This window comes from Saimiri boliviensis, chromosome 11 (assembly GCF_048565385.1).
Source record: "Saimiri boliviensis isolate mSaiBol1 chromosome 11, mSaiBol1.pri, whole genome shotgun sequence".
NCBI classification, from domain to species: Eukaryota; Metazoa; Chordata; class Mammalia; order Primates; family Cebidae; genus Saimiri; species Saimiri boliviensis.
This window is the reverse complement of record NC_133459.1, coordinates 29,387,491-29,400,495: the sequence shown is the minus strand read 5'-3', so window position 1 is coordinate 29,400,495 and position 13,005 is coordinate 29,387,491. Positions and strand designations below refer to the sequence as shown.

At 57.0% G+C, this 13,005-nt stretch overlaps 1 protein-coding gene across 1 annotated transcript; it reads left to right on the top strand.

Annotated features, from left to right (window-relative positions):
* The first annotated feature begins 302 nt into the window (after nt 1–302).
* Nucleotides 303–12,546, top strand: MATN1 (matrilin 1). The gene is made up of 8 exons (XM_003937601.3): nt 303–429; nt 2,137–2,483; nt 5,044–5,266; nt 6,881–7,006; nt 7,489–7,905; nt 8,522–8,674; nt 9,507–9,587; nt 10,211–12,546. The coding sequence occupies exons 1-8, from the start codon at nt 336–338 to the stop codon at nt 10,258–10,260; spliced, it is 1,491 nt and encodes a 496-aa protein (XP_003937650.2). The 5' UTR covers nt 303–335; the 3' UTR covers nt 10,261–12,546.
* Nucleotides 12,547–13,005: the final 459 nt, after the last annotated feature.

Sequence of the window (13,005 nt, the reverse complement as noted above, 5' to 3'; positions counted from 1 at the left end):
CTGGCTCCAGCCCCTGGAGGAGCCATCCCCTCCACCCACCTGAGATTTCCCAAATTCCAGCTGCGGCTCTGGTTGCTTCTACAGGCAAAGGAGGCCTTGTGGTCGGAGGGGCCTCTGGAGCCCGGGCCAGGCGCTCCCGCCCTCTCAGGGCACACACACCTCCATTCAGCCTGAGCCCCGCCCCTGGGGGGCTGGGGGCCAGGGCGGGCTGCCCCCACGTCAGTCATCAGTTGGGGGCCGCCTGACCCGGAGGCTGGGCGGGCAGTGGGGTTGATAAGACCTGGACCCCACTGGCCCCCACCACTGTGCTGGCTGCTGCCCGTGCTGCCAGAACCATGAGGGGCCTCTCTGGTCCCAGCCTCGTGCTCTGCGGCCTGCTGCTGCTGCTCCAGGCTCTGTGCAGCCCTGGCCTCGCCCCCCAGTCCAGAGGTGAGGGGGCCTGTGTGAGATGGGGACACTGAGCAAATGTGCCCTGACCATCAGCACTGTGGGCTGGGTACTAAGATGGCAGGGAGCAAATGGGATCCAGGATGGGGTGGGGAGCAGGGCGGCAGCGTGGGCAGCGGGCTGATGCCGGAGCAGACGGGGCTGGTGGTGCTGATAAGGGTCGGGGCAGGGGTGCTCCTCGGCCCTCAGGGACCATGCATGTGGCAGGGACCGTGGTCTTCCAGGTCTCCGGTGAGCAGAAGATATTCAGAAAGCTGGCTTGCCTCTGGAGCTGCACCAAGCCCAGGGTGGAGCCCACGGCTCTTTGATGAGGGCAGACCTGGGATGCCAAGAGCTCATGCCCCCTTGGTGGGTCCTTCCGCCTTGGGCTCCCTTGGGGCAGCACCACCCTCCAGAGTTTCAGGTTTGGGCACTGAGTCCTGGAATGCTCATTCTTCTTGTACAGATGGGGAAACTGAGACCAGAGAGGGCCTAAGACCACACAGTGAGATAGCCCCAGAGCCTCTAGGCTCCTGATCTACTGCTGTGTGGTGTGGCCAATTCCCTTTCCTTCTTTGGGTCTGTTTCTCCACTTGTAGCCTTAGCTATCAGAGAGCAGGGAACCAGCTGCAGGGTGGTTTCTAAGGTCTCCTAAGGAACTCTGATGCCCAGGGTCCCAGTCCAGTGCACTGTGAGATTCTGCAGCTTGGGGGTTGGGATGGCCCTGCGCTTTCCTCCTTCGGATCAGCTCTGCTCAGTGCAAACTTAGCATGGGATGGGGAGGGAAGGGTTTTTGCAGTGAGCCCCTCCTGACTGCAGGCCCAGTCCAGTGACTGTCATGCAGTAGATTTATTCTGTCCACTGGACATGTGAGATCACAGAGGCTCAGAAAGGTGCAGTGATCTGCCCAACCCTGCAGAGTGGCTGAGCTAGGATTTGAGCCCAGGCCTAAACACACTTCCACCCTGCATATCTCCCAGCACATGGCACTGCCTTCTTGGGTCTCTGGGGGACACTGCTCCTCTGGGACGTGTCTTGGGGTGCACCTGATCGGGCTGCCGAGGTGGCCATCAGGATTTCCTGCTCCCTGTCCCTGTCTTCAGCAACTCGCCAGCAGGCACTGCCAGGCTGAGGAAACTGGTTCCACTTTGGTGATTCACTTTGATGCTCACATGAAAGAGGCCATGTTGACGGGCACTACTTTGGCTCTCAAGGCTGTGCCCATGCCCGGAGGGCCCTTCCTTGGTGCACTCCTGCCCAGCCAGGAGAAATAGCTGCCCTTGTTTCTGGCAGCAAGTCTGGGCTGAAACCTAAGCATGTTTTCAAGGCTGCAGGGTCCTCTGCCACTCCTGGAATACTCACTGAGTGCCTAGCCCTCGCCGGCTCCTCAGAGCATCCTGTAGGGACGGATTGCCAGCTCACCATACAGATGAGGAAACTGAGGCTGAGAGAAGTGAAGTGAATAGCCCAAGGTCAGGACTTGGCTCTCTGTGTTTCTGAGCGGGGGCTTTGGCAAGATGCTTGCTGAGCATCCACACGTTGGCAAAAGGGCCCACCCAGCCAGCCCAGCTGATGTCTGCAGCCTACTGGACCTGAGGCCTCGCACCTGGACCTAAGAAGCCGTGTTCTGCTCCTCGGCCTAGAGTGTGTTCAGGCCCGGCCCTGACCTGTGCCCCTGCTCTCTGCCCTCTCCCTCCTGCCCTGCTGCAGGCCATCTCTGCCGGACGCGGCCTGCGGACCTGGTGTTCGTCGTCGACAGCTCTCGCAGTGTGCGGCCTATAGAGTTTGAGAAGGTGAAGGTATTCCTGTCCCAGGTCATTGAGTCGCTGGACGTGGGGCCCAATGCCACCCGGGTGGGCTTGGTCAACTATGCCAGCACCGTGAAGCAGGAGTTCCCGCTGCGGGCGCACGTCTCCAAGGCTGCGCTGCTGCAGGCCGTGCGTCGCATCCAGCCGCTGTCCACAGGCACCATGACTGGCCTGGCCATCCAGTTCGCCATCACCAGAGCCTTCAGCGATGCAGAGGGCAGTCGTTCCAGGTCCCCCGACATCAGCAAGGTACGTCCCCGCCGCCCTGCCAGGACGCTGCTGCTTGAAGGCTCCCGCTAAGGGTTATAAGCTTTGCCTACATACACTTGAATTCCCATGATGCCCCGTGAGGTGGCCATTTTGTAGCTGGGGAAACTGAGGGTTAGAGAGGGGCGGTCATTAGACAGAGGTCACCAGCTGCAAGTGGCAGAGCTGGGATCTGAAGCCACCGTTACCCAGCCTTTCCATCCCAGAAGCTCACAATCATTTCAGTTTAGTTGACCTTGGCTGCCCCACCAGTCAGCCTCTTGAAGGCATCACAGACAGGCCAGATGTTTATGGGAGGAATGAAGGTGTAGACGCCGCTACCAGCCTGTCTGGGTTCACGCCTTGCTCCACCATATCTGTGCCACCCTGAGCAAGTGACATCATCTCACTGGTCCTCAGTTTCCTCACCCGTAACATGGAAGTAATGGTAACACCTTCTCTAAACGCTGCTATGAGGGTTGAGTTCGGAAGCGTAAGGCACTCAGAACGGTGCCTGGCAGCGAATAAGCCCCATCATGGCATTCGCTAATTTTAAATTTCAGAATCCTCTGAGGGAAGGGGCTCAGAAATGGAAGCGCTGTGCCGCCACCTGCACTGGCAGCGAGGACTCCAGGGAGAGGGCTGAGCATGTCGCAGGCCTTGTGCCCTCACTGTCATGTTCAGGGCTCAGCACAGAACCTGAGGCTGAGCCAGTGCCCTCTTTTCTGGTGACACCCCACAGGCTCCAGCACTTCTCCGCCACAGCCCTCGTCGGCCTGAGTCACCACTTCCCTGCCCAGGGCCCCAGCCCAGGGAGGTTCTCTTTCTTATCCCCCCTCCATGCCACACTCTCTAGCACGCAGTGGATAAATGAGCACAATCCTGCTTGGAGGTGGTAACCCCATTTTACAGATGGTGAAACTGATGCATAAGGAGCTTAAGCAACTTGCTCAGCTATTAAGTGGGAAAAGTGTTCACAGAGACAGCGGCATATAATCCCAGCCACTACCACCCCTCAAAGAAATGATGCATCAGGCAGCCTGTCAGTCTTGGGGCCAACCACAAGTTTCATCATGGGGTGCTGTAGATGAAGCTGATGGTTGAGGTGGCGAAGAGGGTGTGCTGGCCTGAGGCGCTCCTAATGGGGAGAGGGTGAAGAAGATGGGGGGATGACTGTATCAGGCACATTCTCCAGAGTTAACCGGTTCACCCTAGTTCAGACCTGTGGCCTGGGGTGGGTGAGTGAGGAGAGAGCTCCTCCAGCAGGTGACAGAGGGGCTGGGGGCGCTGGTGCCACTCCAGGTCTTCAGCCTGGAGTTCATGTGTCGGGGACCCAGCATGGGGGGAAATCTGAAACCTGGCTTGCAGGCGGAGAGTAGGGGGAGGCAGGGGGCCTTGGGATGTGGCAGCGAATAGTCACAGCTAGGTTTTCAGTACCAGGAACCCAGGCCCCTGGAGGGGAAGAGATTGTGCAAGATCACTCCCCAGGGAGCCCAGGGTAATGACCGTAAAAATAATAGTTGCCTTTTCTGGCTTCTAACCATGAGTCGTCTCACTCAACCTCACCACAACCCCTTTTTACAGATGAAGAGACTGAGGCTCAGGAAGGTGACCTGTAACTTGTGGAGCTGCATTTCTAACCATGGGCTGTCTAAACTGCATGTCATCAGGGCAAGGAGTCAGGGCCTGGGGCTAAGGATGGGACCCAGGAATCAGAAGCAGACCCAAGTCAGAAGCAGAGAAGCAGCAAAGAGGGCTGGGTGCCTAAGACTGGGCAGAGCTAGGAGCATTCAGCTTCAGGGCGGGTGCAGGCAGGGGGTCACGAAGCTGGGTCTCAGCGTCAGAGTACCCCGCCTCTCTCTCTATCCAGGTTAGAGACCAGAGGAGTCTAGTGGGAGGAGAGCAGGCAGATTCTTTCCCTCTCTGAAGGGGCATGCATCATCCTGGGGAGTGGAGGAGGAAAAGGGCGCATATTCCTTGGGTTGGTCCTTTGGGCATCCAGTGGGAGTGGCGCTCCGTCTGGTCCTGGGTCCAGGGTCCTGGGGCTTCGAGGCACAAGGACAGCGCAACGGGGGGGGGGGGCGGCGGCCCCATCCCTTAGCATCTGCTGCCATCTGGTGGTCAAAGCGCAGAACTGCACCACGTGGGGCCCGCAGAACTACACCAAGTACAGCCAGGGGACTCTCCGCCTGGCCTCTCGGGGGCACGAGGGGCGCGGCACGGCTCCCACAGCCATCAGTCTAAGGAACCTGCCCTCAGCGGCCTCAGTCTGAGGGGAAGGCATGGCCCTGACCTTAGAGGGCCCAGTTCGGCGATGGGGCATCACATCCGGGCATCTCGGAACTGCCTGCTCGAGGGAGGCGACGCAGAAGGGAAGCCCCTCGGCCACGTCTCTGTCAGAGGAAACGGGTCTCCTTTCTGGCCAGCCAGGTCCTCTTCCCCGGGGCGCCGCCTGGCTGTGCGACCCCGGCAGTCCCTCCGCCCCCCTGGCCGTAGCCTCCTCTCCTGGACAGTCCGGTGGGCTTCCCAGAGGCCCGGCGTCACACCGCCCCGTGTGTCGCAGGTGGTCATCGTGGTGACGGACGGGAGGCCCCAGGACAGCGTGCGGGACGTGTCTGCGCGGGCTCGGGCCAGCGGCGTCGAGCTGTTCGCTATCGGCGTGGGCCGCGTGGACAAGGCCACGCTGCGGCAGATCGCCAGCGAGCCGCAGGAGGAGCACGTCGACTACGTGGAGAGCTACAACATCATCGAGAAGCTGTCCAGGAAGTTCCAGGAGGCCTTCTGCGGTGCGCGGGCAGGCGGGGACGGAGCCAGGGCAGGGGCGGAGGCAGAGAGCGCGGCGGGGTGGGGCCAGGGCAGGGGCGGGGCCCAGGCGGAGGCGGAGACAGAGAGAGCCAGTGTCAGGGAGGAGCAGGGGCGGGGCGGAGACAGAGAGAGTGGGCGCCCGGGCGGGGCAGGGGCGGGCAGAGGCGGAGGCGGAGAGAGTCGCCACTGGGGCGGGGCAGGGGCGGGGCCTAGGCGGAGTCGGAGGCGGAGAGAATCAGTGATGGGGCGGAGCAGGGGCGGGCCGAGGCGGAGACGGAGTCAGCGCCGGGGCGGGGCGAAGGTGGGGCCAAGGCATTGGCGGAGTCGCGGAGAGCGGAGGGGCGGGGCCAGTGCTAGAGGCGGGGCCGAGGCGGAGGCAGAGACCGAGAGAGGCGGAGGCGGAGACCGAGAGAGTCAGTGCCGGAGCGGAGCAGGGGCGGGGCAGAGACAGAGGCGGAGACGCAGAGAGTTAGCGCCAGGGCGGGGCAAGGGTAGGGCCAGGGCAGGGGCGGAGAAGGCGAGAGCGACAGGGCGGGGCCAGGGCTGAGCTGGAACTTAGCCATGGCAGGGGCGGAAACTGAGAGTCCCCGCTGAGGCGGGCCAAGGCCAGGGGCGGGGCCAGGGCTGAGGTGAAGACAGAAAAAGTCAGCGTCGGGGGCGGGGCCGCATCAGAGGGCGGGGCCTAGCCGGGGCGGTAGCCTATAAAAAGGCGGGGACTGCGTTACATGACAACATCAGGGCGGGGCCAGGGCTAGGGACTGGGTCTAGGTGGATTGGGGTAGAACCTGGATGAGACTGAGGTGGTGCCAGAACCGGGGGTGTGGCCGTAGCTGGGGCGGAGCCTGATACGGAGGAGGGTCTCCAGCCCCAGGTTGAGGGAGCTGGGGAGAGGCGTTGTTAAGAGAGGAGGTGTTAAGATCTCTTTTATGTGGCGGAATCCTCGCAGGGACCAAGGAAGGCCTGGAACCCAGGAAAGAGAGCGCCCAGAAAACCTATACGTGTTTCTGTGTCGGGAGGTTTGGGTGTCAGAGTTTTCGGTGATGCGGGAGAGTTGGAAGGGCCTGGGTACTGGCAGAAGGCTCAGCAGGGCGGGTGTCCAGTAGGACAGGATCGGGGCCAGGGCAAGGACTTTACCCATTTGTAAAATGAGTCTAAGAAGAGCATGCACGTTAGTGCTCTGCCACGGGCTCTGAGCTTGTTATTGCGAAGATCCAGTTACACCTTACTGTAACGTTCATTGTATGATATTTAACAGATATGTGCTGTATTCATTGTATGCTGTTCTAGGCACTTGGGTGTCTTGATACAGGAGTGAATTAAACAGACTAAAGTCCCTGACCCTTGGCCTTTACCTTTTTAGTGGGACTTCTAATTTTAATCATCAGCATTTTGACCTTCTTCAGGGATCTAGGCCCTGGTGCAGTGACCCCAGACCTGGGCTGAGAGTCGGGGGCCTGGGCCCCAGGACGTTGGAGGCCTTAGTTTCCCTGAGTCTGGAAACTGGGGCCTGGTATCCACAGTCAGTGAGGTACACCCTGTCTGAAGTGCCCAAGGCTCTGTGATTGTGAGATCTGAGCTACCCCTTGTCCCCGCAGTGGTGTCAGACCTGTGTGCCACGGGGGACCATGACTGTGAGCAGGTGTGCATCAGCTCCCCCGGCTCCTACACCTGTGCCTGCCGCGAGGGCTTCACTCTGAACAGCGATGGCAAGACCTGCAATGGTCAGTGGAGTGGACGCAGGCTCGCCCTGGGCAGGGTGTGGAGGGGTGGTGGTGAGGTTTCAGCAACTCCCCAGGGAACCCATTCGAGCCTCCCTGCACCTTACCTCTGAACCCATCTTCAAAGCAGACAGATACCTTTCAGAGTCTGGTGAGAGACAGATGCCTTTGAGAGTTCTCACCTGACTTTTGTCCCTGTTTTCAACACAATGGGTGGCGGGTTTAATGTGGTCGAAGGACTCACATAGTCTCAAAATCAAATCCTGGTGCCACCACTTCTGAGCTGTGTGATCTCACAGCTGTTGGAGTTTCAGTTTCCAATACTGTAAAGTGGAACCGTCACCTTGGCTTTATAGAGGCAGTTCTGAGGGCAAAATGGAATGATCCTCAGCATAGAGCTTGGTGTGTGGTGGGTGCCCAGCTGGGGAGCAGGATGGATGACTATGTCCTTCAGCTTCATCCGTTTGCCTTCCTGCCCTCCCCAGTGTGCAGTGGCGGTGGTGGCAGCTCGGCCACTGACCTGGTCTTCCTCATCGATGGATCCAAGAGTGTGCGGCCAGAGAACTTTGAGCTGGTGAAGAAGTTCATCAATCAGATCGTGGATACGCTGGACGTGTCAGACAAGCTGGCCCAGGTGGGGCTGGTCCAGTACTCAAGCTCTGTGCGCCAGGAGTTCCCCCTGGGTCGCTTCCACACCAAGAAGGACATCAAGGCAGCTGTGCGGAATATGTCCTACATGGAGAAGGGCACCATGACCGGGGCTGCTCTCAAGTACCTCATTGACAATTCCTTCACTGTGTCCAGTGGGGCTAGGCCTGGGGCCCAGAAGGTGGGCATTGTCTTCACTGATGGCCGGAGCCAGGACTACATTAATGATGCTGCCAAGAAGGCCAAGGACCTTGGTAGGTGCTGCCTTCCTGGACCCTGGACACCACTCATGGTCAGGGGTACACACAGGGGTACACACATGGCCGGGGTAGCCCGTAGTTTATCTTGGTGTCTTCTGATTAGTGCCCTAAACCCAGGTGAGTTTGAATGAGGAGGATTAGTTAGTTCAGTTCTCTCTTATGCCCATGACAAAATTGAGGCCCCAGAAAGGTAAAGTGGGTTGTTTTGATGGTCCGTTTGTAAGTGAGGCTTGGAATTTTTCCAGCTGGATATTCCCAAGAACACATCAACCATTGGAAGGCAACTCTACTTTGGAATAAGCCTGAGCTTCAGTTTTGCCACCTATTAAATGAGGAAAAAAATAACCACCAGATGGATGGTTATTAGGGTTAAATAAAGCTTGCTCTACAAAGCTTCCAGTACAGGAAGTCTGTACAGGGTCTAACAAAGAGTAGAACCTCAGTAAATGTTGATTTCCTCATCGTTCTTGTTCCAGGCATTGTGCTTGCAATTCCAGCAGCTGCCAGCAGGAGGTGTGTGGTGTTGGCTGCCCAAGCATTCCCTGGGAGGCTCAGCCACATGGCTGCCCATCCCCACATCCAGCCTTACTTGTCTTGTTCCTCCCGGCAGGCTTTAAGATGTTTGCTGTGGGAGTGGGCAACGCCGTGGAGGATGAGCTGAGGGAAATCGCCTCAGAGCCCGTGGCAGAGCACTACTTCTACACGGCCGACTTCAAGACCATCAACCAGATAGGCAAGAAGTTGCAGAAGAAGATCTGTGTGGGTGAGTGAGGCCAGGGCTGGCATTGGTGGAAAGGGCAGGTGGGGTACTGTGTAGGTGGAGCTATCCTGGAACTGGGTGTGGGTGGGGAAAAGCAGGGGCTGAGGTGGCACCAAGAGTTGGCAGAACCAGAAGGTGGGCTGGCGAGTACAGTTCTTACTACCAGCAAACATGCTGAATGCCCATTACGTGGCTGGCACTGTTCTCGGTGCTCTCTGGATATGACATCATCCAATTCTATTTGGTAAGAATGTCATTATCCCCATTTGACAGATGGGATAAACAAGGCCAAAGGGGTGGAACAACTGTTAGTAGCTGGGAGAGCCAGGACTTGAGCCCTACTGCCTTTCTGGTCTTCTCTGGTGACCTCACCAGCTGGTTCCTAGTGGTAAGGAGTATGGGCTTCAGAGCCAGACATGCCTGGGCCTGTGTCTTTGCTCTGACACTGTTGGCCGTGGGCAAGTTGTTTCACTTCTTGGATTCTTCACTTGTAAAATGAGATTAATGACTTCAAACCCAAAGGGTTGGGGTGAAGTCACTGAGGTGACATCAAGGCCCCTAATGGTGTTCTTCATGTAGCAGGTACAGGGAGGCACTTGTAGTTCACTCTCAGGGCTCCAAGGGACCAGGAAGACGTTCAGGGCTCACCCCTGCATCACTCCTTAGGGTGATGTCTCAAGGACTATCTATGTCTTCCTGCCTCCTCAGGTCGCCTAAGCCCCTCACTCTTCCAAGACTCCTGAGTCCTGGCCCTGGGCAGTGATAGTCTCCCCTCCCTCTTCCCCGGCCACCACTCAACATTTCCTCTCTCTTTCCACTTCCCTGTCTCCTGCAGAGGAAGACCCGTGTGCCTGCGAGTCCTTGGTGAAATTCCAGGCCAAAGTGGAGGGGCTGCTGCAGGCCCTGACCAGGAAACATATCCCTTCCCAGAGGTGGCTGGGGCCGGGGAGGGGTGCAGGCCAGTGTTGGGGGCGTGGGGGGCATGTGTGGTTGGTTGGGCAGGCTTCTCTTGGCCTGCCTCCTGCTGATGGGCTGCATTCTGGCAGAATAGGCTGAAACTAGCTTGGGGCAGACCCTGTCAAAAGCAGAGACTCCCAGTAGGTAAACAGAGAAATTGAGGCAGAAGTCACGATCTGGGGACTGGACATACACCAGAGTCCTGGACACGCTCTGAAGAACATGGAGCCTGTGGATGCCCCATTTCTCAGGCTCATGGTGATGTGCCTGACCCCAGTACCCACTCAGAGGTGGGGCTGAGCCCCAGGCGGTTCCCTTGGCTCAGCCAGGACCTGGTGGGGGACCCAGCAGGGCTAAACCTGCAACTGAGCAGGGCTGGGCACTCAGGGCTCACAGTGACTGGCTACGTTTTTTGGAAAGCACCATTCTGAGGACAGTGGATGGGTAAGTTCTGACAGAGGGGAGAACGCACACTGTGGTGGGGTGTCGAAAGGGAACAGGAAGCAGCGGCCTGAGTGCAGGGCCACACCCATCCCCGCCCTGCTCTGGCCACCAGGCACCTCTCCTTAACTCTGAGTCCACTGGAAGCTGTCAGTAAGCGGCTGGCCATTCTGGAGAACACAGTCGTCTAAGGCTGCCTGTCGCCACCGCAGCCTCTCCATCTCCTCACCTCAAGTGTGGCTCCAAGCGTCCTGTGCGTGTGCCCTGTAGCTTCCCTGTAGCTTTGCCACTTTAGTGAGGGAGGCCAGCCTGGGAGTGGGAGGGAGTGTGTCTGGGTGTGCCTATTGGGAGTGTGTGATGGCATCTGGGAGCACCTGTGTGTGCATGTGGGTGTGTGCCTGAGGGGGGGCATGAGTCCAGAAGCCAGAATGTGAGTGTGAGAGTGATAATGCAGGGGTGAGTGTGAGAGGGACTGCGTTTGCATTTTTTCCAATCAAAAGCTTAATATATTCCCATTTTTTTTAGTTAACCCTTTGTTGACTCTGAGTGCTGTGAATTTCTTTACTGATTTCTCTGTTCTCTGATGAGAAACAATGAAATGTGATTTAACTTAAGCACTGAATGGGGCTAGAGGCAGTGTGGTTATTTGGGGACCAGGGAAAAGGATGGATGAAGATGCTGCGGGAGGGGATGGCTGGAAGGATGGCAACAGTGGTGGAGATGGTGATGACAGCAACCACAGCAAAACCGGTGATGTTTGTCCTGACTTTCCGGTTACGAATTTATTTCACTTCCCAGTAACCCTACCCAGAAAAAGCTCAAATCATCCGCATTACAAATGGGAAAGCTGAGAGTCTGAATGATGAAATGACTTGCTCAGCAGTGGGTCAGTTGGAGAGACAGGACTTGAATCTAGGACCGAAGAACATCAAAAGAAAAAGGCATCAGGGAAGAAGGGCGGTGACATCAGATAGGACTCATTTGTTCATTCATTCATTCATTCACTCATTCATTCAGGTACCATGTACTTCCAGAGCAGTGGGGAGGATGGTGGTGTATGAGACAGACATAGTCCCTGCCTACAGGGGACTTTGAGTTGAGCAGTGTGCTCATGTCACCCCACCCCAGCTAGAGGAAAAGAGCGTGGGTTTAGGTTGTACCAGGGCCTTGTGCCTCCTCTTGGTACCTGGGAGCCCATGGGGTGACAGTGTGAGTGAGCTGATGGGAAGGGCTCCAGCCTGGGCTTGGGCTGCCCTAGGTGCCTCTCCACTCCCGCCCCAGCATACCCTGTTGGAGTTCTGTTTGTTTCCTGTCTATTGGCGGCTTCACCCCAAACCCAAAACCCCCAACACAGATGGCAGCAGCCCCACCTCAGAAACCACACGAAGGAAAGTCTCCCGGCCCCATGTTCCCTTCCTCCAGCCCTACTTGGAGTCTGCAGGTCATACTGTGAGATCTCAGCCACCTCTCCCAGGCCCCTCTGGACTGGTGCCCCTCCGGAATCTCCATCTCTGGCTTCTCAGAAGGGGAGCTCTGGTGATTTTGTGAACCTACCCTTGTTTAATAGAGCATTTGTAGTGTTACTACTAGTTTCACACTTGAGAGCATGTCTAAAAGGCGTTTACAAGAAGCTCAGAACACACCGAAAGATCCTCTGCAGAGGCAGTTCAAAGAGGCAGAATAACACCACCGACAGTACCCAAGAGCCACATCCGCACAACAGCACAACGACAGCTGAGTGATTTAACCAGGACACAGCCACACTCTCCCCCGTGACCGCACTCCACCTCCTGTGTGGTTCACCAAACCCTTTCTCTGTGCCTGTCCCTGGGATAGGAGTTTTTCTGCTGCCCAAGGAGGTTCCTTGTCATAGCTACCCAAGAAGTAATTACTTTGCCCATCCTTCCTTTCTTCTGAGATTATCCACCCCCCTCCTCACCACACAGGTGGGTCGAGGGAGAGGTAGGTGAGCTGACGTGGACGGAAAAGGCTCAGCAGTGTTTCTCCAAGGAGGAGGAGGAGGGGGTCGTTAGCCGATACCATCGCCTGGGAGCTGGTGGGCAGAAGCAGCGGATGTCCCTGATGAGTGGAGTGAGAGATGGGGTGGAAGCCCTGTCCGGGAATAGGACCTCGTTCTTCCCTGCCCGGTGAATGGTGTAGCTGGCAGGATCTTGTCACCAGGCTCCGAGGAAGGCAGGGACCAGCTTCTTGGGGTCTTTCCAACCCAAACTCTTGCCCTTAACTCATCAGTGTTCTCCCACGGCTACTCCAGGTCCTCATGAAATCTGTCCTGTCCATGGACTTCCCACGTCTCTCTCTGCTCTAGGTCTGATTTACAGAAGGTTTTAAATGAATCCCAGACAGAAAGAAAATTGGCATCTCCCTAGGGCAGCTGTGGTCTACTGACAGATGGCACGTTACTTTGTAACCTATAATTTTGTTCTTTTTTGAATTTTGTATAAATAGGACTAAACTAATTAGGATTGTTCTTTTCTTTCCTCAGGCCTTGGGCTACAATGGGAGTCTCTCAGCCCCTTAGTGCATTGGTTACCAGGTTTCAATAACGGGTTTGTCTTTGTAATTACAGTTCATTAATGGATTTACAAAGGAGAGAAGATGGTGAATTCTGCTAAGGGGATTGTTTTGCATTTCTCCTCTTTTAATTACGTGGTTTTCTCCTGGACCAGTGATCTTTGAAAAAAGGGGGTGGGGGTGGAGAGTTCTAATGCCCCATCTGTTCCAGATGTGAATGCAACCAATCCAGGAGAAGACAGGAGCTGCTCAGGGCTTCCTGACAGCTGAGGCTGGGCCTGTGTCCTCTTCAGAGACGCCTGTGAGGCTGGCAGGGGGCGGGGGTGTCCTGCTCCTCAACCCTGGTTTGCATCAAGGTATGCTGACAAGGGGAGGGGACCACTCTGCTCATGGGGGTGTGGCAG